The 25,821-nt window shown below is 46.8% G+C and overlaps 1 protein-coding gene across 1 annotated transcript; it reads left to right on the forward strand.

Annotated features, from left to right (window-relative positions):
• The first annotated feature begins 22,658 nt into the window (after positions 1-22,658).
• Positions 22,659-25,513, forward strand: LOC144143359 (uncharacterized). Its single transcript, XM_077675127.1, has 3 exons — positions 22,659-23,180; positions 23,472-24,832; positions 25,504-25,513. The coding sequence occupies exons 1-3, from the start codon at positions 22,821-22,823 to the stop codon at positions 25,511-25,513; spliced, it is 1,731 nt and encodes a 576-aa protein (XP_077531253.1). The 5' UTR covers positions 22,659-22,820.
• Positions 25,514-25,821: the final 308 nt, after the last annotated feature.

Raw genomic sequence — 25,821 nt, forward strand, 5'->3', positions numbered from 1 at the left:
TGAAAGAATCATAGCTCCACCTGCCCAGATTAAAAAGGTTAATTCCATTCCCGACCAGTTTCTAATAAATAAAAACTCATCGCAGGCACAAGAGGTCGTAAAGTTAGGGGTGCATTTTGCGAGGGTTTGCAATGTTTCACGAATAAAAATATGCAGGCACCAAAACAATAGAAGCGTATATTCACTATCTAGAGTGACGTCCACTAGCGCGTTTCTTGTTTCGTTTATTTTCAAGTAATGTACAAACGAAGTACGCATAGGGGAATGGTGCTTTAAAAAAAAAGGAAGAAAAAACTTGATAAACAATAGGAGGAGAACCGTGAAAAAACTAAGCCACAGTTTAACAAAAAGAAGAGACAAGAGAGACACGAGAACAAACGATTAAAAAGATCTATAAATTTATGCTGCTGTCAGGACGGACGTTGTCATTGAGCGAGCGTGGGATGTTGAACACAAGAGAGAATAGGCATGACAAAGAGACCACTTTGTGGTCTCTGTGGACCACATTGTGGACCACATTGTGGTCTAGAAACCACAATGATGCGTGATGTGCGCGGCTTGAAAGAGAATCTTTTGTCATGTGGTGGCGTCGAGTCAAACCCAGGGCCTTCAGAAAAAGAAATGTTGGAAAAACTGCTAGCTGGCCAAATCAGCATGCTATCTTCCATTAATGACATCTTGAACAGGCAAAATGAAAAATATAAAAAATTACTCAATTGACGAACCGAATTGCTGGCCTGGAAACTAAACTGTCTAGCATAAATGCTTTAAAAACGGAAGCTAATTATTTCAAATCAACCACTACTAGCACTCAAAAAGACCCCGCTTACCTTCTAACCAAAATAGATGATTTGGAAAGCAGGAGTAGAAGAAAAAATCTTATAATCTATGGAATAGACGAGCAGGACGAGGAATCACCCAAAGAACTAACAGATAAGATAAGAAACGTCATGTTACAAGAAAAACTCGATGTCACAGATTTAGGTATTGAAAGGCGTCACAGACTAGGCCGGCGCGGTGAAATAAGTCGCCCCCTTATGGTTAAGCTGCTTGACTATCGGGAAAAAACAAGAATGCTAAGCGCGTGTGGGAAATTGAAAGGAACTACTGTGTCTGTATCAGAGAATTTTTCTAAGAGGATAAGGGAAATCCGAAAGAAGTTATGGCAAAGCTCGAGTCAGCAGAGTAACGCCGCGGCTAAAATAAAGCTGTTTTTTGACAAACTCAGCATTGACGGGACAATGTAAGCGTGGGACGAAGAAAGTGACAAACGATACAAAATTCGCAAAAACAAGTGACCCGACAAGCTTAGACAGGTATTCACAATTTTAAACGGGAACTGCGGCAGCGTTGTAAACAAACTTGTTGAGCTCGAAGGATAACTCGTTGCTCATGACGCGGAATTTGCTTTAGTCACAGAAACGTGGCTGAGTGATGATATCTTCGACAGTGAATTCGTCCCTCCAATCTATGGGGTGTTCCGTAAGGACCGCTACCAAAGGGGCGGGGGAGCAGCTATTCTTTTTAAAAGTAAAATTAGGGTTTTAAGGATGCCTGAAGTGTCGGGTGTTGAAAGTATCTTCTGTAAGGTATACATAACAAAATTAGACATATAATTGGAGTAGTTTATAGAACGCCAAACAGCTCTGCTCTGGTATTAGATAACTTAAAAGAATATCTTCTCTAGCATGTAAAACCTGGCGATAAATTGATAATGGATGGAGATTACGACTTGCCTAATGTAAATTGGGCAGACTTCTCGCCAAGTACAGAAGCTGAATTGAGGATGCTAGATATTGTTTTTAGGTATGACCTATCTAATATCATAAGCGACTACACAAGAACGCAAAACGGATCAGCCTCCATTCTTGATTTATTTTTTATTAGTGGTAGTATGGAAAGTAAGTCATCATGCCATGTAACGCCAGGTATAACGGATCACAAAGCTGTTGTGTTAAAATTAGAAAATGTACATACTATGGAATATAATAAGATTTGTATGCACCCGAATATCTCTCGCGCTGATGACGTATCCATCACTGACATGTGGGAAATTGGTTACGACAACGAACATGACCTGCTCGGTGAATGAATTGTGGCTCCAATTCAAATACATTGTGAATGAGTGTGTCGAACGCTTTAAGCCTAAAATTTCTAAAAACTCCAAAAACCGATATTCTTGGATAACTAGGGGTACGTTACAATTACAACCGAAGCTCAACAGATTAAACAAGAAGTTCAGAAGTCCTACAGATGTCTAGAAGATATCGGTATTTGATAAAATATAAAGTGAGCTAAATTAAAAATTTCTCAAGATAAGGATAAATTCTACGGCTTCTCGCTTACGAGTTTAATGAGGGCGTCCCCCCCGAGAGTTTGGAAAACAATTACTTCTAAGTCTTGCTCTCCTGACATCTTCGTTATAGACGGAAAATGCGTGCACGACAATAAAGTGGTTGCCACCGCCTTTAATGACTATTTTACTTCAGTTTTTACGATGAATAAAAATATTCTTCGCGCATTTTCAATGAATATACCCCACTTTTTAATGTTAGTATTTCTGAGCCTGAAATATTGAATTTACTGTTACATGTTGATATCAACAAATCTCTAGGACCAGACGATATCCCCAATTGCTTCTTTAAAGATACGCGGAATGGTGGGCAAAATACGTATATGTTGTCTTCACGAAGTCTGTAAACGATGGCGCTTTACCTGATGACTGGAGACTAGCCAAAATCAAACCTGTACATAAAACCGGAGGAAAAACGTGCATTCCAAATTACCACCCAAGCTCCATTACTTCAACATCATGTAAAATGCTAGACCATATCATTTACAAGCACATAAATAGCTATTTAGAAAAAGATAAGCTAATAACAAATATGAAGCACGGATTCCGGTCTTGTTTCTCGACCACTACTCAGCTAGTGGAAACCGTTCATGATTTTGCGAGTGCCATTAATCAAGGAGAACAAACTGACTTAGAATTTTTATGGAAATTAAAAAGCATTCGATAAAGTACCGCACCAGAAGCTTCTGCACAAATCAGGACATAATTTATGAAATGATAAATTAGTTGCATGGATTTCTGCATACCTCCGAAATCGAAGTCAATTTGTCGCAATCAATAACGCGTTTAACAACTGTGCACCGGTTGATGCGGACGTCACTCAGGGGTCCGTACTGGGTCCTTTATTGTTTTTAATATATATTACGACATCGTTCTTGACCTTTCTGTTCATGTTGAAGTGTACGCAGATGAATGCATTGTATATGAAAAGACTGAATCTCCACAAGACCATTTAAGACTAAATACTTATTCCCAGAAAATAATTGCTTGGTGCTACGAGTGGCAAATGTCTATCAACTTCAAACAAACTGTCTTCATAAAAATGAGCCATAAAAAGTTCCCTTCCAGTACCAATACACCGCTAATATTATTCGTCTGCAGGAAGTAGAACACTAGAAGTACCTCGGCCTATGGATATCGAACAAGCTTTCCTGGACGAAACACATAGACAACATCACAGCTAGATCACTACGCAATTTATTCTTCCTACTGCGCTCCTTAAAATTGTCCACACCGAATGTACGTCTTCTTGGATATAATGCAATTACCCCATTAATAGTAGAGTACGCAGTAGTAATCTGGGACCCATTCACAAAATCCGATATTATTAAAACAGAAAGTTTGCAAAAAAAAAGGCTGAAAGATTTATTTACAATTCATATGGGCGCACCAAAATATCAGCTCTCCCTGGACAAAGCGGGATGTTGCCCGTCTCAGAAAGAACCCGGATTTGCCGCATGAAGTTCTTCCTTCTAATAATTAGAGGGCATTACTTTGTTGCCACTTCTGGCATCCTAAAATATTCATCCGCTTATAATACAAGACGCCGCCACGCGTTCACAATACCCCCATTGAACCCTCGAAATAACTGCTACAAATATTTGTTTTTTCCTAGAACAGTTGTTAAATGGAACAACTCACTAACGAAGCGGTAACACAGCAGTCATTCACTTCATTTGAAAAGTGCTTGTAATAAGATATGTATTTTTATTGTTGGGCATTTTATGTTCTATTGTTTGTGGCCTTATTTTGTAAGTATTTGCATTTACTTACCTGTACCCACCCTGCAAATGTCTCGAAAGAGACTGCAGTATGTAGAAACAAATACATAAATAAATAAATTGACAGAAACTCTCCCCGAAAATCTTCCTTAATGTGATATATGAAAGCAAAATAACACAAACTACACCAAAGTAAGAAAACACAAGGGTGATACAATCAGCTCGATGTACCGAGCGCAGTTTTGAGGTAGACGGCCTTTAGCTTGGAAGGATCCCTCTAGTGTGTAACACACCCATGCAATGAACATTAGGGTGAGCACCAACAAGGTACCTACTTACCTCATCATTGCACTTAGCCTAACTCACCTTTGAGCATATTTAACAAATTAGGCAAGATCAGCATCAACATCTTATTACCTGCGCCCCGAAAACTCCGTAGTTTTACAGGGCGAAGGCTCGACGCCAGGTCTCAAGATGACAATCGCTTGCTTTAGAAGTTTACTATATTAAAGTAATAAAATATCGCTGATAAGCTAAGCTCCTCCCCAATGATGTGGTCTCTTATAGTAAGACTTTTCTTTCCCATGTCGTTTGTTCTTCATTTTTCTCCATTTATTCCTTTATCTTTTTACTTCTTTATCCCTAACATTTCACTTCTTTTTTGTTAGTTTCTTTTCATTATTTTCTTGGGAATGTTTGTAGTCCAGGGTGAGATGTCTTCATTTCTCATACTGAGGACTTGTGGAGATGAGGCGGTGGTGTGACAGAGATATATTACCAAATAGGCTTCGCGACTAGTGAATGCGGAAGAAAAAACGGCTTTTTACAGATTTGCATCCTAGGATTTAAATCGGCGCGTCTGCGTATTGGTGAAGCCAACCACTCGCCTGACCGCGGAAATTTGAACCCAGCTTAGAAGTCCAGGCATTTCAGCGGCATAATGTTGTCCAGTCTGCAAGGTCAGCCTAGGAGGCGAACCACTGCAATCGCTGCGGCATTGTGAATCTTGTGCTGTTTTTACAACCGGGAAGATCGCGGCTGTGACTGTACTGCTAAAGTATCTTTATTTATCCACCACTTCAACAAGCTGCAATACACTCCAGCCGCACAGATACTAATACATTCGACCGATGTCAGCAAAAAGAGTGTTTGTAAAATTTTTACCTGGAAATCAGGGAACATTTTACCAAAGAATCGACCACACCGTTATAAATCGCCTGAAAGCCTGATATATTTGCTCGTTTTACTTTTTCTGGGACATATAGAGGGAAGTAACGACGTACCGTCCACCGGCCCAACGTATAAGCAAAAATTGATGTCCATCCATACCTGCTGCATGACGCACAAGCATAAAGTAACCTAGAACGCGCGAGGAATCGCTGTCATGGGTACATGCTTCTAGGCACAAACGTACGAAATTACGCCTTCATTGAGCTTTGATGTATACCGTTGCCAATCATTACCCATTCAAATACTGCATTGGGAGCAGGTGGGATTCAGGGTTAATGGAGAATACCTGAGTAACTTCAGATTTGCTGATGACGTTGCGCTGCTAAGTAATTCGGAGGACAAATCTTAAAGCTTGATTACCGCACTGGACAGACAGAGTAGAATCGTGGGACTGAAAATTAATAGGCAGAAAACTACATTATTGCCTTATAACCCTGGGACAGCACAGCGGTTCGAGATACATGGTGAGGCGGAGTAAGTGGTCAGGGAGTACATTTGCTTAGACCAAGTAGTTACCCCCGATCGCAACCATAAACCATAGATAATTAGAATGATAATAATGTGGTGGCCTGCATTCTGCAGGAATTCTCAGATAATCAATGGCAGCCTACCATTGTGCCTGAAGAATAAAGTGTAGGACAGCTGCATCTTACCGGTACTCATCTACGGGGCCGAAAACTGGGGGCTCAATAAAACGGTTCAGCATAAATTAAGGGCGACTCAGCGAGCAATGGAACGGAAGATGATAGGTGTAACATTAAGGGACAAGAAGAGAGTAGAGTGGGCCAGGGAAGTTGGAACGAACGCGTTTGAAGGAGATATTAGTTGAAATTAAGAAGAAATGGGTGTGAGCGGGGCATGTAATGCAAAGGCAGGAGAACCGGTGCTCATTTAGGGTAATGGAATAGATGCCTAGAGAAGGCAAGCCTGGCAGAGGAGGGGGCAGAAAGTAAGATGGTCAGATGAGATCATTAAGTATGCGGTATAAATTAGTCGCCGCTAGCACAGGACAGCGATAATTGGAGATCGAGGGAAGAGGCCTTCGCCCTGCAGTGGGCATAGATAGCTGATGATGATGATGGTGACGACCCATTCAAAAACTACTCCTTGCCTGTTATTGGGCATCAGTTTACGAGATACAACTAAATTTGGTTAGACGCTGCATTATACCCATTGGGCGAAGCTTTGGTTCTTACCCTACACTTTCTGCAGATGTTCATTAAAAGTGACATATTGCAATCTTTGCCGCTGCAGCGTGTGTTTTGACACGTGCTGCCGCCCACCGTGCGTGGTACATATGCGTCAAGAAATGAATGCTTCCATTAGCCAATTCCTTAGCTATCAAGCACTTTAAAAGGTATAACGCGAATAAATTGGAGGCCGTTGTTTAAATTTTGCGCAAATATTACGGAATCTAAAGAAGTGGTCAATACGAATATGAATGGCACGTACGGCACAATGATATTTCACAAGGTTTTGTCAGGACGTTCATATTTGGCCTCCTCAAAATGTTGAAAATTTGTTTTTCCGAAACGGTAGGTATTGTTGCGAAGGGAAGCCCCTTGTGCAAGAGGTAAATATTTTTGCACGACATTTCATCCGCACTGCTTATTGTGAAATCAAAACTAACAGGCAAGAGAATACACTTTGTATCTATTCCAAAGAATAACACCTTTTCCTCCCGCGAAATGAGTAGTATATTTCGTAGCAATGTAAACAGTGAAAGCAAAGTATCACCCCACGTTAAACTTGCGCTCTTGCGTTCTTCGGTAGAAGTCAAGATATAGGAGTCTTTTGCAATATTCACTGTGGATGAACGTGCAGCGACAAGCTGAGAATAAGGAGAAGAAACCTTTTTTTAGAATGTAATTGAAAAAGCAGTCTCCTTTCTAGCTTGTCTTTTTTCTGTTCAAAAGGTTGCCCAAAGAGCCTTTGAGTGTATGCTGCAATCGAGGCGTCCGACAACCCTGCGGCATCCAATCGGTAGATTTACTCCCGGAGATTAATATTGTCTTGTGTACACACGCTTTGCAAAGAAGAAGGCAATTATCATGGGTGCCTGGAAATATTCCCTTGCTTTCTTCTGCAGCTTCAAATAATAAAAAATGCGAATTCGCGTAGTTCGCTATGAACAATGCCTTGCGAATATGCTAAGGACACCGTGTGCAATATATCTGCCAGAGGTTGACAGAGATTTGTCGCTTCGAGGCATTCGTGCCATTTCTTTAAAGACTGAAACAAAATTGTTTGGGTAGAAGGACATGCATGCAGGAGAGGTAGGAGAGCCAAGAAACAAGACAGGCCGGGTGGCTGTACAGAAGCCATCCCTTACCATTACATAGATTCTCTCAAAATACAAAAGAGCAGAACAGGAAATTATTACTGTATGACATTATTTTGCGGGTTTGTTAGCTGCAAGCGACCTTTTGCACCTTGACAATTTATAACGCTACAGGAAGACGTGTTAAAATAAGACATTGAAGCAGTGTATTACAAAGTTATGCAGGAGCTGTGAGCAAATTTGGGTGGGCTGTTAATAGCATTTGATTAGCTAGGCGGGTGGTTGTGTGAAGAGCACTTTGGTACAGCATGCAAATAATGTTTATTAAGAAATTGATACATATTTGGCAATATATTGCGTAAAGTAGGGTTTGCTTTTCACAGCACAAACAAGTAAAAATAAAAAATCGACGACTCTATTTGTGCTCTGGAATAACTAGTGTTGCTACTTGAGTCTATTTACGTTTCAAATGAGGCTTTGAAGGCTTTTCCCTGAGACTTTGGCATTTGCGAAACATGGGAGGTGTTCCTGTGCAATGCGTCCGTAAACACTTTTTTGGGAGGAATTGCATATTCATCATAGTAAAAGATATATAATAGCCCTACCCGGTAGGCCAAAATATTTGTACGAAATATGTTTGCAATAAGTTACACAGCTCCATTTCCTGGTTCCAAAGATTTAGTGATAAATGTACTCCGGTAAGTTCAGAATAAAATCATCATTTGGCACTTCAAGCAAGGCTTGTGCTTATTCATATAGTCGTGCAGAACATAACACGTTTTTCGGCCTCCCCTCATACTGACACATTCCCAAGGCAGAACATATATATACAGTGAAATCTCGATATAACGAACTTCAGGGCACCGTGGAAAATTGCTCGTTATTCTGAAAGGTCGTTATAGTGAAAATCGCAAAATATAAGAAAACAAATAGTATTTTAATGCCTAAAACGACCTACGTGTACAGCAGTGCATCCTTGGAGTCATTTTTCACAAAAAATGCACTAGTGATCATGAAACAATGCACGTTTATTTAAAGTGGTTGGCGATTTTCATCTAGCGCGAGTAGCGCAAGCTTCCTCGCACGAAGGACTCAAACTCTTACACATTCCTGGGGAGTGAATCAGTGGCCGTGCTGTTTTTCCCCGGACATGTGTGGAGTTTTTGTATGCTGTCCACCACATCCGCAGTCGTCGCGTGCTCGTCGTAGTCTTCGAGTGCTGCTGCGGTACCCTCAGAGGCATCATTGTTCATGCCATCCTCGCTGCCATCTTCACTTCTTCATCCTGAACGCTCACGGTCTGGGCAATGTCCTCTTTTGTCAGCTCCGCTGATGTCCGTGAAGATCCAGTAAGCCACGTGAGCAGCGGCGGAACGTAGAAAAAGTTGGGGTGAGCGCGAATAGCGCGGCCGCGGCTTTCGGGACGGAGAAGGCTACCCATGCTTCATTTTTTCTCTTCCCCTCACCTTTTTTCTCCCTCTTGCATTGGCTGCCGCATTCCGCGGAGCAAGTTGCAAGACGTCCTCTTCTTCGCTGCCCTTTGCCGTGTCGTCTACTTGCACACTGCCCCGGTTGCCGCGATTGTTTAACGGACTTCTAAGACTCTCCGGCCTTGAAAATATGAGTTCGTAGTACTGAGGTGTTTAACATGGCACGGAACTAAATAAAACGATCGTTATTTTGAAACGTTCGCTATTCTGAAGTACGTTGTAGTGAAATAATTTTACATTAAAACTATCAGCAGTCGGCGTGGGATTTCTTAAACGCTCGTTAATCTGCAAAAACATCGTTAGTGTGGTGTTCGTTGTACCGAGGTTTGACTGTACAACACAACGTGATACACCGAATACACGCTAGAGCATTTCTCATCGGGAGTTAAAAGCGGCGCCATAAAAACGCAGGGGTACCCTGTTTTAGGATACAGTTTTATGAAATTCCTCGAAACGATAAGGAGTGTGGGTGGTTCCAGACGAAATATAATAATCAAAACTTCGCGTTAGGTTTACAAAGGTTGCACTTACTTTCGACGGAAGTGAGTGGCGATAGAAAAAACGTGACACCTTTATCCTGAGGATATTCTTGCGGTAGGCCTATCGAATACAGAACTGGCTACACAGAACGAGGTGCATCGCTATTAAATAGCAGTAATACAAAATGCCAATCACGTGATGCGCTTTGCCGGGTCAGATTATGGTGCTGCCGGAAACACGGAGGTACAAGAAGAGTCTGTCACAGCGCAGGTAGTGATGAGTGCCGCCACTTATGGTTAAGCGGCATTTTCGAAGTCACTTGATCGCCGTAACTTGCCGTTCTCTACCAGGTATCGCTGCTATGCAGGAAAGAACCTCGGCAATCTGTTGGGCTGTGCGCCAACGAAGCTGGCGCGCCGTGTCAACACGCGCACACACATTCGTTTCTTAAAAGCTTCTTCGCCAAGGCCTAAAGATCCCGCTGCGCGATGGTCATCAGGCATTGTCAGGTGGGGTCGTCTGAAAGAGATGAGCTTGTCTTAGATCGACTGCGGACATAGGCTGAATGGCATTGTGCCACTTTAAGGTAATTCTGTTGAAGACACAATACTGGAGCTTAAACCGGCTACATAACTGGAGGAAGAGTTGTTTCCCAGCAACGCCAGTGACTTGGTAAGGCAAGGAACTGTCACAATAACAGAAAAACACAACCGAATCGTCGTAAAGCGCAGAAAAAAATCCACAGTGTTGCTTTAGCAGGATTTTTGTTTCGACAAAAATACGCAATGAGCTCCGCTAGATACACCCTAGCCCAGCAGCAATTAAGCCAAGCGCGCCAATTTGAACGCCTAGCGTTTGGTATCAAGGGCGATGTCCAACGCAAAAAACACTGAATTGTACAAGGTAAAACCTACATCAGAAATAAAAACCAGTGGAGAAAGCTATGTGTCAAGCATCCACTTGTTGGATTAAAAACTCCGGCTGAAGGCATCGAAACTCCCATTCAGTTTTCAGTTTTTGTACGGCACATAAAATGTATACTGCTGCAAGGCCAGACTCCAGCGTAAAGGGCTATCGTTTTTTTGAGGCGCCGTGCTCAACAACATGAGAAAACAGCAATCAAATTCTACAACAAGCTTTGAGATTTTTAGGTGACACGCCAGTTTTACACAGCCTAAAAAAAGAAAACGCACCATTTTTCGGAAGCGCTGTACGCCACTTTGGAAATCACCAGGTTGTGCATTGCGTACAATACAATCTGTTCCTCATTGTCGTCAACTTTCTGTCGCAAAATGGCCCCCATACTTTGGCAACTATCATTAAACTGGACTATAAAAGGTTTTCAGTATCTTGGCGATTTCCGTATCGGGTGCATATTTGGCGAATCTTTCAAGGGCAGCCAAGCTTTCTCCTTTTTCCCGTCTTGTTCGACTGTAAACGGCTCGTTTTCTCGAGGAACATTGGTCAAAGGGCCAGCCAGTTCAGTCCACCATGGAATGTATTTGTAGTAGTAAAATGTGCTTCCCCAAAAATGACCTGATGTCGGTTTTTGGTTTTGACTGAAAAAGTCTCGTAAAACCGCTGTCTTAACCTCGGTGTGTCGGCGATGACATCTGGTATAACATCACCAGGGAACGTTTCTTCAGAGGGTACCGTTTGGCCTTTGTGTGCCTGGAATGTTAGGCGAGCTTCACGCGAACGGTAGAGTTAGAAGCGGTTGTGCTTTATTTATTTATTTATTTATTTATTTATTTAATTATTTATTTATTTATTTATTTATTTATTTATTTATTTATTTATTTATTTATTTATTTATTTATTTATTATTGGTTAATATCTCAAGGACCCCAGCCGAGAGGTGTTACAGGAGGGCGTAGACCGTTCGTTAATGCATGATCTGTGTGGGGGCTTCTTTAAAATCGGCGTTGCAGGCGTGGTGCCCGATGTCAGCAGCAATATCATTCTATTCCGTTGATGTTTGGACAAACAGTGAATATTTATGGGCGCTGGTATACCCACGGGGCTGATAAACAGTTTTCGAGTAGCTGATACACATGAAATACGAGGAGCTGGACGATTACATGGTTTAGGGGCAATGCACGATAAAATCCATGAAACAAACATAGTCTTGCTCTTGCCGCCTTGCTGTTGCCGCGAGGGGCGCGGTCAAAAGCGCTTAGCATTCTCTTGTTAGTTTTGCTGCAACACCGAACGTGCGGCTTGTACAACAGCTCTTTTTTTAAAACAGGCCCCCGGGCCACTATCAAAGTCGAGGACACGATCGAAGCCTAGCTCATAAACGAGTGCACAGCAAAACCTTTTGACGTGGCCTGTGTTGACGCAGCTGGCTACGACGTTAATCGTGGATGTGTCAACTTTAAAACCGCCTTTATAACCTATGCCTCAATGCGGGCATCCTCCATAGAAAATTCAGAACTGACCATTACCTTAGCTATCACCCAATGCTCAGCAAAGACGAAATCATACAGTCTCGCGTAGGTCGGGATGTTTGTTTCGGAACGGGGGCTCCCACGACGCTCCGAAAGCGGTGGAGACATCATCCAAAAAACCACGTCAACATGGCTTGAGGGCCTGCTTAGTCCGTAATGACGTGTAACTATTTTACCCAACCGTTGTCCCGGGACCTGGCAAATGTAGCTATGTGTTATTGCAGCCTGCCCCCCCCCCCCCCGCACCTTTCCTTACATATAAGAAATTATCCAATATAAAAGTATTTCGTCAGACATAACGAAGCCGGGCACATATCATTTTAAAACAGCCGCGACTGTACACCGAGTAAAAATGCGTTTATTGTTTCCGATGCGATACGCCGTCGAATAGAAATTCTGATGTAAACTATTCACGCTCCGCCATATTGCCGCGAACCATGTATGAGTTTGTTTATTTGTTTTTACTGCCGGGCCACGCCCGGCTGTGTGATCTGCGTTCCAAACGAAGCGCGTCTACTTTTATGCCGCACGGGCTATCACATTCAGATAAGCAGACTGTTTCGCCCTAACGTCAGTAGGCCAGAATAATCTTCTGTGATCTACAATTTTAAAGACGATAGTCTTTCTTGGGCTACTTAAACCCAGAAATTTTGGTCTGTCTGTATGTCTGTCTGTCTGCTGTCAGTCTGTCTGTCTGTCTGTCCTTGACTCAATTCAGCCACCCGGCCAAAGCAAAACAATGCCTGCACAATAGTCTTATATAGTCACAGCTAAATCTACCCGTCTATGTCGGGTGTAATGTTCAAATTTGTCAACACTGTTGAAGAAGAACAAGACATTACACAAATGTGAGACAAGTCAATACAGAAGTGATATTTGCAGTGTTCCTTTATAAATAAATCAACATGCTTGACTTTTGCGAAATTAAATACTTAATCAACTGCAGAAAAAGAATTCATTCTGCCGTCGCATGCTGTCGCCCGGGCCACTATAGCTTCTGACGCCATTTTAAGAAATCAACCGGCAACAGTTACTCAAGGTTCCATTAGATAGGTTCCACGTTCTGCTTGAACGCACGTGAAGTAGGGAAACGCGGTTCTATAAACATTGAAGTAGGGCGCCCCGATTAACGCAAGTCTTCGCCGTACGGTAGCGTTCGCACCGAGGCACCCGGTTTGGAGAGGGGAACGCGGGAAATTTAAAATGATTTAAGCAAACCTTTGGCGTCATTACCTTGGGAGGAGCGCGACACAAGAGGAACAACATGAGAGGTGAGCGGGAAAGCGAAGAGATACATTTACTTAGCAAAAGCCGATAAAGACTATCGTCTTTTGACGGAATTTGCAACGAAAGGAGCAGATACGCTGCCATTTTTTTTGGAATTGAATCGATGTTTCCAGAAACACTTGCGCCGAAAGATAAAAGCCTACAGAGCAGACGCCGCGGCATTCATTCGACGACATTCGTCTGTGCTAGTCACTTTGTTGACCGCTGCTTCGCCGCCTCTTTATTCTTTTTGAGTTTTTAGGGCAGCATAAGTTCGCTCCAATAAACCTGTTTCTCCTTCAAGACAACTGCGTCGTCCTTAGCTTCGTGACATCTGGTGGAGGTACTGAGTACTAAGCCTTTATGCTCTCTACGACATCTGGAAGCCGCCAACCCAGTTCAACCAGAGGAAGCCGCCGACTGCAAGGGTTGCTACCCGAGTTCGGTCTTCTGCCAGAAGGGCCCAAACGAAGGAACGCCGCAACCAACCCCATGGTGCAAGAAACAACGTCCCCAATCATCCTGCAGCACCCCGAGAACCGCCATCGTCCTGGGGAGACCCCGCTGAAGAATGGTTGGAGAAGCTGGAGCGCGTCCGCATCTTCAACAGGTGGGACGACGAAGAAATTTTCCGGCATGTCTTCTTTTACTTAGAAGATGCTGCTAGAACTTGGTTCGAGAACAATGAGAGCTCATTGACCGACTGGACTCAATACAAAAGGGAGTTCCTTAAGACATTCACAACCGTGGTGAGAAAAGAGCGAGCTGCGCTTCTGCTTGAAACTCGAACGCAGCACCCCAACGAAGGGGTCGTGATTTTGCTTGAGGAGATGAAGCGACTTTTTCTCCGTGCCGACCCTGAAATGACCGAAGAAAAGAAGCTCAGGTTGCTAATGCGAGGAGTGAAGCAAGAGCTTTTTGCTTGTCTAGTCCGTAACCCTCCGAAGACAGTGGCGGAATTCGCGTCTGAGGCGGCCGCGATGGAGAAGACGCCAGAAATTCGAACGGCACAGCACGACCGTCCTCTCAACGCATTTCTCAGAGGGCATCGGTGCTGCAACTGTAAGCTCCGATACATTGCGCGAGACCATCCGAGCAGTGGTCAAGGAGGAGCTTCAGAAGCTTTTTCCAACGACGCCAGAACCTCAAGTGGCTTCCCTGACTGACGTCATTCGAGAAGAGATTCAACAGGTGCTGGGGACTTCTACGCTTTAAAAGCACCCCGGCAGCCCCAAGCGATGACCTACTCCGCATTTCTTCGTCAACCCCACCCTGCTCCAACCCGCCGTCAAGAGTCCGAGCCATACCGCCGTCCAATGCCGCCCGCCCGACGCCCTGTAGACCAATATCAGACGCCAAGTAAGATCGACGTGTGGCGAATGCCCGATAATCGCCCGCTGTGCTACCACTGCGGAGAGGCCGACCACATCTACCGTCGCTGCATTTACAAGAGGCTCGGTCTGCGAGGATTCTCCGTCTACGCCCCACGCCCCCTATACGGCCAGCGCCCTGCTGAGATCAAAGAATACCTCTCCAACACTAACCGAGGACCAGCCCGCTTCTACCATTCATCGCCTCCCTACCCGTATCAGTCACGAAACCGCCGCAGCACTGCTGACTTCTCACGTGGAAGGTCGCCCATCCAACGCGGGCGAAACTAAAAGCAGCAACTTCGGGAGGTAAAGTTGCACAGCGGCTGGAAAAACGAAAACCCTCCAACGACGCAGCGACTCGCTGAAGACCATGATTCAAGACATGCCCCGACCCTGACGGCCCAATCTAACCCTGATGTGACTCCCGACCACGACGACAGCAAAACGGCGCGACGTGTACCCGACATGCCCGAACCTGCCGATGAGAATACAACGAAGACCACGACGCACAGTGCCCTACCGTCAACACGCAGAAGCTGAGATACGACGCCACGACGCACCCGGAACTCGAAGAAGGCAGCGTCCGACGTTCAGCTGTCCATCGACGGCTTTGAAGTAGTCGCCCTCATAGACACGGGCGCCGACTACTCGGTCATGAGCGGACCTTTTTCGTCTAAGCTGATAAAAGTTATGACCAGATTGCACGGTCCGCACATTCGCACACCAGGAGGCCACCTCGTGACGCTAAGTGGAAAGTGCACATTGTGCGTCACCATAGACGGCACAACGTACCCTCCGACGTTCGTCATTTTGCCTAACTGCTCCCGTGACGTAATTCTTGGTATGAACTTTTTGACGGACAACGGTGGAATAATTCATCTGCAGACCAAGTCCATAACTTTTTCCTCCGATCACTCCATGACGCCAGAACCGAACCCCGAACACCGAGGTGGTTTATTGATCGCCGATGATCATGTCACCCTGCCACCCCGCGCAAGCTTGATGACCATCGTCTACTCTGAAGCTGCTTTTCCTGACGAAGACGCTATCGTGGAGAGTGACCAAAGGTTGCTCCTCGACCGCGGTGTCTTCGTTGCAAGAGGCATTGCGCGCTTTACGCAACGCCAATCCCAAGTTTTCGTCACTAATTTCAGCGAGGAATACCAGCATTTAAACTGGGGCGCTGCAAGTGCGTACCTCGAATAAACGCAAGAAGCAAGTGACGTCATCGCGGTTACCGACTCCGAACGCGCACCCGAAGAGACCTTCAAGCTCCCGAATCCCTTCGACGTAAATCCGGCGTTACCGCAAGAACTGAAGAAATTATTAGATTCCCTGCATCGCTACAGAGAGTGTTTGTCGTCGAACAAAAAACTACGTCAGACACCTCTGACAAAGCAGCGAATTATAACCGAAGATGGAGCGCGACGTACCCGACAGTCACCGTACCGCGTCTCTTCACATGAGCGGGAAGCCATCCGAACTCAAGTCGAGGACATGCTCAGCGACGACATTATACAGCCGTCGAAAAGCCCCTGGGCTGCCCCGGTCGTACTCATGAAGAAAAAAGACGGCACATTAAGGTTTTGCGTTGACTACCGGCGACTGAACAAAATAACCAAAAAGTACGTGTACCACCTCCCCCGAATCAACGACGCCCTCGACCACCTCTGCCACGCGAAGTACTTCTCATCGATGGATCTGAAGACCGGCTACTGGCAAATTGAAGTGGATGAGAGAGACCGAGAGAAGACTGCATTTATAACCCCGGACCGCCTATACGAGTTCATTGTGATGCCGTTCGGGTTGTGCACGGCGCCAGCAGCGTTTCAACGAGTCAGGGCACGGTGCTAGCTGGCCTGAAGTCGCACACCTGCCTCGTATACCTCGACGATGTTGTGGTATTCTCCCGGACTTTCGACGAACACCTTGCAAGGTTGCAGTCTGTACTCGAGGCCATTCGTACGTCGGGGTTGACGCTGAAGCCTGAAAAGTGCCGTTTTGCATACGGGGAACTCAATTTCTTGGGCCACGTCGTCAACGCCGCGGGAGTCCGGCCTGTTCCGGCGAAAACTTCCGCCATAGAGAACTTCCCAAGACCGCAAGATAAAAAGGGCGTGCGGAGATTTCTCGGACTATGCGCATACTACAGGCGCTTCGTCGCAAACTTCGCCCGCATTGCAAAGCCACTCACCCGCTTGACGAAAGACAGCACCCCTTTCAGCTGGGAAAATGCCCAAGAAACAGCCTTCTGCGAGCTGCAACAATGCCTGCAAAGCCCGCCTGTGCTCGCGCATTTCGACGAAAATGCCGGAACAGAAATGCACGCGGACGCTAGTGATATAGGCTTGTGTGCAGTCCTCGTACAAAAGAAAAGCGAGTGCGAGAAAGTAATCGCCTATGACAGCCGTGGTCTGTCCAAGGATGATAGAAACTACTAAGCCTCTGAGAAAGCGTGCCTCGCGATTATATGGGCCATTTCAAAATTTCTGCCACACGTGTATTGAAGACCATTCAAGGTTGCGACAGATCACCATGCGCTATGCTGGCTCGCCAATTTGAAGGACCCCTTTGGCCGTCTTGGTAGGTGGAGCTTGCGCCTGCAAGAATCTGACGTTACAGTAGTCTATAAATCCGGGAAGAAACACTCCGACGCCGACTGCCTGTCCCGTGCTCCCGTCGACCCACCACCACAAGACTGCGATGAAGACAGCGCGTTCTTCGGAGTCGTGACTGAGAGCGACCTGGCAACCCAGCAGCGTGCCGACCCCGATCTACGCGTCATGATCGACTACCTCCGAGGATGCGACGTCGCCGTGCCGAGGGCCTTTAAACGCAACTTACCTGCATCAGACTGAAGAACTCCGTCCTCGTGAAGAAGAATTTCAGCCTCGGAACGAGAGCAAATAATCTTCTTCTGATACCGGCAGATCTTTGTGACGAAATTTGGGAAGCGTGTCACGGCGACCCGTCTTTCGGACATCTCGGCACAGCTCACCTAATTGGAAAAATCAAGGCGTAGTACTATTGACCCCTCCTTGCATCCGACGTCACCCACTACGTCCGGAGCTGCCGTGACTGCCAGCGACGAAAAACGCCAGCGACGAGACCCGCCGGACTTCTGCAACCGATCGGCGTCCCATCTAGGCCCTTCCAACAGATTGGAAGGGACCTTCTGGGCCCGTTCCCTACATCCCGATCCGAGAACAAGAGGATTGTTGTAGCGACAGGCTACATGACCCGCTACGCAGAGACCGCCGCACTTCCGAGGGGGACTGCACAAGAAGTCGCAAAGATCTTCATAAGCCAAGTTGTGCTGCGACATGGAGCCCCAGAAGTCCTAATCACGGACCGCGGAACAGCCTTTACTGCGCAGCTGATGCAAGGAATATTACGCTACAGCAACACGAATCACCGAAGAACGACGGCGTACCACCCCCAAACGAACGGACTAACGGAACGCCTGAACAAGACAATCGCGGATATGCTGTCAATGTACGTCGACGGTGAACATAAGACTTTGGAAGAAGTGTTACCGTACGTGACCTTTGCGTAAAACACGGCTATCCAGGAAACTGCGCAGAGGACGCCGTTCGAGCTTGTCTACGGAAGACGGCCGATACGATGCTCGACGCCATGCTTCAGCACGTAGAAGACGACAACATCAACGCCGACGTCCAAGGATACCTTCAGGGTGCGGAGGAGACCCGCCAGCTGGCCCGAGTTCGTACAACGGACCAGCAGCTGGTGGATGCCGGGCGGTACAACCTCCGACGCCGAGACGCCGAGTACCACCCTGGAGATCGTGTGTTGGTTTGGACTCTCATCCGTCGACGCGGGCTAAGTGAGAAGCTTCTGCGACGGCATTTCGGGCCCTATCAGATCCTACGACGTGTTGGCCAACTTACCTACGATGTGATCCCCCATGGTGATTCCGGAACGTCACGACGACGCACGTGGCCCGAAGTCGTCCACGTAGTTCGCTTGAAACCTTAGTATGCAAGATGACGCATTTTTTTGTTCGTTCGGACTGTGTTCTATTTTAGCATAGGGTCGATGAACACTTAGAGGGGGGAAATGCCGCGAACCTTGTATGGGCTTGTTTATTTATTGTTTGTTTTTACTGCAGGGCCACGCCCGGCTGTGTTATCTGCGTTCCAAACGAAGTGCGTCTTACATTCTTTACTTTGATGCCGCACGGGCTATCACATTCAGATAAGCACACTGTTTCACCCTAACGTGAATAGCCCAGAATATTCTTCCGTGATCAACAATTTTCTGGAATTTAGTCGACGTTTCCTGAAACACTTGTGCAGAAAGATAAAAGCCTGCAGAGAACCGCCGCGGTATTCATTGGACGACACTCGCCTGTGCTAGTCACTTTGTTGACCACTGCTTCGCCGCCTCTGTATTCTTTTGAGTTGTTTGCGGAGCACAAGTTCGCTACAAAAAACTTGTTTCTCCTTCAAGACAACTGCGTCGTCCTTGGCTTCGTGACAATACCATTGCGGGAAGCAAGAAAAACGAAAGCCAGCCATCCCTTCCAATTCCTTTTCCCTGAGCAGTGGGAGATACCGTTAACGAGCGGTCTCCTGGAGGACCAAGAGATTCCAGTAACTCGAATTAGGACGGCCGAGTACACACCTGCCTTTGTGATATAGCAATCCACGGCTACTTTAACCACTAAACAAGCTCTATCTGTCTCCAGCGCACACTGTATCCTTAAGAAAAAGAAAAAAATGTGGCGGAATATTCACTCTAAAGTAGTTATACCTATTACCAAAAAATAAAAAAACGGACATATTGACACACCCACTCAGGTCATTTCTAATAGGCATAAAATAAGTGCCGACATTATTTAACACGGCCATGTGGCCTGCATAAAACAGGCTCCGCAACTAAACATCATCATTGAATGCAATCGCTCACCAGCCATAATGTTCCCGTAGTAATAAATATCCCTATTAGTTTCGATCTTAGAACAAGATGTCACCAGAACGACATTTTTACAGAAACCTGAAACCTCAGCTTTCAATGCAACCACTCCGGAGCCATAATTTCGCGTAAGAATAAAATATCCCAATTAGTTTCGAACTAATATCAAGCTGTCACGAGAAAAATATTTTTATAGAAACCGAAAACGTCAGCTTTCTATGCAACCACTCACCAGCCATAATGTTCCCGTAATATTCAAATATCCCAATTAGTGACGAACTTAGAACAAGCTGCCACGAGAGTATTATTTGCATAGAAACCGGAAACCTCAGCTCTCAATGCCACCACTCACCAGCCATAGTGTTTCCATAATATTAAAATATTCAAATAAGTGGCGAACTTACAACAAGTGTCACCAGAACGATATTATTATAGAAACCTGAAACCTCAGCTTTCAATGCAACCGCTCACCAGCCATAATGTTCCCGTATTAATAAAATATCGCAATTAGTGACGAACTTAGAACAGCCTATCACGAGAACGATATTTGGATAGAAACTGGAAACCTCAGCTGTCAATAAAACCGCTCACTGACCATAATGTTTCCGTAATAATAGAATATCCCAATTAGAAGCAAACTTGTAACAAGCTGTCACGAGAATGATATTTTCATAGAAACAGGATACCTCAACTTTCAATGCAACCGCTAACCAGCCATTATGCTCCCGTAATATAAAATATCCCAATTAGTGACGACTCACAACAAGCTGTGACGAGAAGAATATTTTCATAGAAACCGCAAACCTTAGCTTTCAATGCAACCACTCACCAGTCATTATGCTCCCGTAATATAAAATATCCCAATTAGTGACGACTCACAACAAGCTGTCACGAGATAGATATTTTCATAGAAAACGCAAACCTCAGCGTTCAATGGAACCGCTCACCAGCCATAATGTCCCCGTATTAATAACATATCCCAATTAGTGACGAACTTTGAACAAGCTGTCACGAGTACGATATTTTTCTGAAAACGAGAAACCTCATCTTTTAATGCAACCGCTCACCAGCCATAATGTTCCCGCAATAACAAAATATCCCAATTACTGACGAACTTAGAACAAGCTGTCACGAGAACGATATTTTTATAGAAACCTGAAACCTCAGCTTAGAATGCAACCACTCACCAGCCATAATGTCCCCGCAATATAAAATATCCCAATTAATGACGAACTTAGAACAAGCTGTCACGAGAATATTATTTGCATAGAAAACGGAAACCTGAGCTCTCAATGCAACCACTCACCAGCCAGAATGTTTCCGTAATAATAAAATATTCAAATAAGTGGCGAACCTAAAACAAGCTGTCACAAGAACGATATTTTTATAGAAACCTGAAACCTCAGCTTTCAGTGCAACCGCTCGCTAGCCATAATGTTCCCGTAATAAAAAAATATCCCAATTACAGACGAACTTAGAACAGGCTGTCACGAGAACAATATTTCGGGCGAGCCAACTTCGGGCGAGCAAAACTTCGGGCGAGCCAACTTGTACGTTGAACGGAGAATACATGATGTCTGCAAAACCAGACGAAGTTTTTAAGAAACGGTGCGGTTTAAAAGTGGTTAGAGGCGGGGGGTGGGCGGATAGAGTGCAGAGCAGGAGCACGAGTACTTGAATGCACGACGCACACTGAAAATGGTCCCGCATCGTTAAACCCTTCGGCTGCGTTTTTGTTACGGTTGTAACGGTTTATAACCAGTTGGTATAACGGAATGGAATGTAACTACGCCCTGTCTACGTGCATGTAAGCTGTAACCCCAATACGACCAAAATGACGGCACAAAGTAGATGACCTATTAGCAATACATAAACCGAGGCCCCTGACTAACGGACGTACCTGCTCATTCTAACAAGTTTCGAGGTGATTGTTTTGTCACTCGGTCAGACAATTTAGTCTCCCATATGTACAAAGACATGTCAACGCCGAGTGCGCGTGGAGACAGGGTTGTTCTATTTTCACATTATCTTTCAGCGTGGTGTGCAAGCCTAAGAGTCCCACCCCAGTCCTTCAGTTAGATTTGCCTCCGCGATCTGAGTGCGCGATTCATAAGCAAAATGATAAAAGAACTGCTCAAAACACAACGAAGAAAGTCAGGTGGTCCCTTCCCAAAGCGATGCTGCGGCGTATGTCATCGCTGCAGCAGACGACGCCCGCAACCTATATTCTTGCAGATGTCACCGAGAGGCGAGGCTTCATGGGATGTCAGGCTCGTCCGGTGGAAGGAGGTGGACGAAAGGAGAGGGAATCGTACGCGGGGAGAAATGCGATGTTTTGATTTGCAATATCTCCGCTAATACTCATCGGTTTTACAAAAGTATTGAAAAAGGTGTGTGGGGATTCTCCCCTGTGAGCGCCCACGTTAGGCCGTTCAAACTGCCGCGCGCCACCTCTCCTGCCATCTGGGAACACACGGCAGAAAGACTGTGCGATGGAGGGGGGGCGTGACACATTTTTGGGCACGCTAGATAAGGGCAGCGGCGCTTGGTAGAGGGGGGAGTTGCCGGCCGGGAGCGCCGCCGGTGACAAGAGAGAAGCCACCGCCGTCAGCCACCTGGAAGAGGACGCACGTCAGCAGGGCCCGCCGTTCGTCCCGCCGTACCGTAAGCCCTGGGACCCTGAAGTGCTTTTGTTATGTGCTTGGCTGATTGTATCCCCTGTTCCATTTATATTTCATTTTCCACTGCTTGAGTAAAGCGCAATTGTTCCTCTTGCAATGTTCTGTGCGTGATGTTTTGTCGAGGCCGTTGCCTGAACCCCCCTCGGTAGGCAGAACTACCTACAGTGGCGCCCAACGTGTATTTAGGCTAGCACAGTCCTTTGTCAGCAAGACGCTTACGCACAGGAGCAAATTGCGACTAAAACTTTCGTGCATTTGTTTGCAAGCGGCAGCTGTTTCTGGAACTTAGCACTTCAGCTTAGCGAAATGTATTTTGCTGCTGAAAGCCGGGTATAATGTTGTTGCTCTTACGCCCGACTTCATTTCTTTTCAACGAGCCTGCGCAATACCCAGCTTTCTTTTCCGCGGCACCGAATGTCCAGTTTTCCGGCGAGCGCCGCAACTGATAAGCATTACCCGCAGTTGACTTTGTGCTGGTGCGTGCTCGATTTATACGGTGGCATCTTTGTAGCTCCTTCGCCCGAGTTCGTTGGTTCTCGGAGTTTCGTTGGCGTCCAGCAATGAAGTCCGCTGCCGACGGAAAGGAACTTCGTTCGGGAACAGTCGTCGGGGCCACGGCCCCCGACACCGCCTTCAGCGAAGCTGTCACCACAGTGGCCGGCTTATGTCAAGCTCTTACGCAACACCTGGGCACTCTACAAGACCCGGCGCCCCGTCTTCAGCCTGACATCCAAACCTACCGCGGCTATGACGACCGTCTGTCCGTCGCGGATTTCCTTGACAAGCTCGATGTCTACAAGGCCGCCGTCGGAGCGTCGGACACTCATATGCTAACCAGGGTATTGCCACTGGTTTTCCAAGGGCCTGCAGCCTGCTGGTGGCGCCTGCAGTCCCCGTTTGCGTCGTGGGCCACCTTTGTGGTAAGCTTTCGGACTGAGTTCCTTCCGCCTGGATACGACACTAGCATTCTCCGTGAGTTAGATCTCAGGACGCAACACCCTAACGAAAGCCTGTTAGAGTATGTACGCGCTATGCAGGAACTATACAGGAGAGCGGCCCCAGAGACTACTTCCGCTGAGCAAGTTGCCCGTGTGTTACGGCAGTGCCATCCTCGGTTCCAGCCGTATTTGTATGCTCAAACGTACGCGGATTTGAATGCAGTTGCTTCGAACGCGCGCGCTATTCAGGAGTGCCTGCTCGCCAAATTGCAGTATGCACCACCGCCAACGCCGAGCCAATCCTTGGAGCCCAGCTGTGCCTGGAACGGGCCTGGCGCTTTCCAGTCGTGGGCGCCGCAGTCCGCGACACACCGGGCTTTGGATCCGGGCGAATTTGCACCAAGAAGGCGGCCGCAGAACCGATACCGTGACCGCACTCCAGCCAACGCGGGCTACGGGGCCGTGGGCCACCCGGTCCCAACCAACGTGGGCTACGGGGCCGTGGGCCACACGGTCGCAACCAACGTGGGCTACGGGGCCGTGGGCCACCCGGTCCCAGCCAACGTGGGCTACGGGGCCGTGGGCCACCCGGTCCCAGCCAACGTGGGCTACGGGGCCGTGGGCCGCCCGGTCCCACACGAAGACGAGCCATCCGGCGGACGAATGTGGCACGGACGCAACCAGGCCCGTCAGCAGGGGCCCGCCACCGAGGACAGATTCCCGGCGTCGCTGAAGCCAGGCAGCGAGTCGCAGCGGGCCAACACACCTGGTAAATCTTTTCTTGTGCCTTCGGTGGATCGCATGCAGTATCCCCCCAAGGTAGTGTCACCAACCATTCGTGTCAAAGTGCTCGGCAAGATCGTAACTGCACTCCTTGATACCGGTTCCACAGTTTCCCTTATCGGCGATATGCTTTTCGAACACTGCAAGGCAAAGCGGGTAAAATTTCGCCATACCGAAGTTATGCTTAGGATGGCGTCGAGCGCGGCCGCGGAGAGCACAAACGCTGTTCGGTTACGCATATCGGTTAGCTCCCGCGCTAAGAGACAAAGGTTTTTGTATCTCAAGGGCTTGTCGGTTGCCATGATCCTAGGCACAGATTTTATCGCAGATGTTGCTATGCGGTTGGACATCAGAGCTGGCGGGTACTACCTTGGCGACGACCCTGGTTTTTTCCCGTTTGAGACCTCGGCGGGTCCCCCGTTACCCTGCAGGTCTCGCGCTGCTTTGTCGACTGAAAGCCTGCCGGCAGACCTGTTACAGGAGCTGCAGAATTTCAAAGGAACGTCGTCTCAGCGCAAACAGCTCGAAGACCTCCTGCGCCAGTATGCGGACATGTTCACGGAAAAACCAGGAAAAACGGATGTCTTGCAGCATCGCATCGACACTGGGAACGCAAAATCATGGCGATGCAGCCCACGACCAATGAACGCCCCCAAGAGAGCGCTTTTCGACAAAGCCTTGGACGAGATGCTCGACACCGGCGTCATTCGTCCATCAAAGAGTCCTTGGGCGTTCCCCGTCGTCCCAGTCGGCAAGAAAGATGGATCTATGCGAATCTGTGTCGACTACCGAAAACTGAATGCCATGACGGAACGAGATGCCTATCCGTTCCCGTCGGTGACCGAAATAACGTATGCCGTGGCAGGAGCGAAGTATTTCACGACCTTGGATTGTTCACGTGGCTATTTACAAATAGAAATGCACCCACACGATGTACCGAAGACCGCGTTTACATGTCACCGAGGGTTGTTTGAATTCGTGCGTATGCCTTTCGGTTTAAGCAATAGCCCCAGTTCATATCAAAGGATGATGGACATTGTTCTGGGTGACGCGAAACACGAATTCGCTTTGTGTTATCTCGACGACGTCACTGTCTTTTCACGCTCGTTCGAGGAACATGTGGAACATTTGCAGATAGTGCTACAGCGCATGCGCGCAGCCGGGCTGACTATACATCCCGGCAAAGTACAGCTGGCCGGGGAAAAAATCAACTTACTCGGATTTGTTGTTGACAAGGGCGTTCTGCGACCAAATCCAGAGAAACTGCAAGCCATACTCCAATACCCGCCGCCGAGCGACGTCAAAAGCTTGCAACGGTTTCTTGGCATGATTGCGTTTTATCGCCAGTTCATTCCCCAGTGCGCGAACATCTCTGTACCGCTCAATGAACTACTTCACAAAGGCAAGAAGTGGTGTTGGGCGTCCGAACAACAGACCGCTTTTCAAACCTTGCTGACAGCATTAGCAGAAAATGCGTCTTTGCAACTCCCTTACTTAAACAAGCCGTTTGTGGTACAAACAGACGCCAGTGAATTCGGCTTGGGGGCGGTACTTCTGCAAGAGTGGGATAAAGTGTTGAGACCAGTGGCTTTCGCCAGTCACACTCTGACGCCAGCCGAACGCAATTATTCCGTCACCGAAAAGGAATGCCTAGCGATTGTGTTCGCGCTGAAAAAATTTGACATGTTTCTAGACGGAGCATGCTTCACCATTCAGACTGACCACCAAGCTCTCTCCTGGCTTCAGAGGCTTCAAAACCCAGCAGGACGACTCGCTCGTTGGGCACTCGCGCTGCAACGTTATGACTACTCCATCGAATACAAGAAAGGCACCACTAATA

The sequence above is a fragment of the Haemaphysalis longicornis genome, unplaced genomic scaffold (genome assembly GCF_048455015.1).
Source record: "Haemaphysalis longicornis isolate Haplotype H1 unplaced genomic scaffold, Haemaphysalis longicornis Haplotype H1 scaffold_6, whole genome shotgun sequence".
In the NCBI taxonomy this organism is placed as follows: Eukaryota; Metazoa; Arthropoda; class Arachnida; order Ixodida; family Ixodidae; genus Haemaphysalis; species Haemaphysalis longicornis.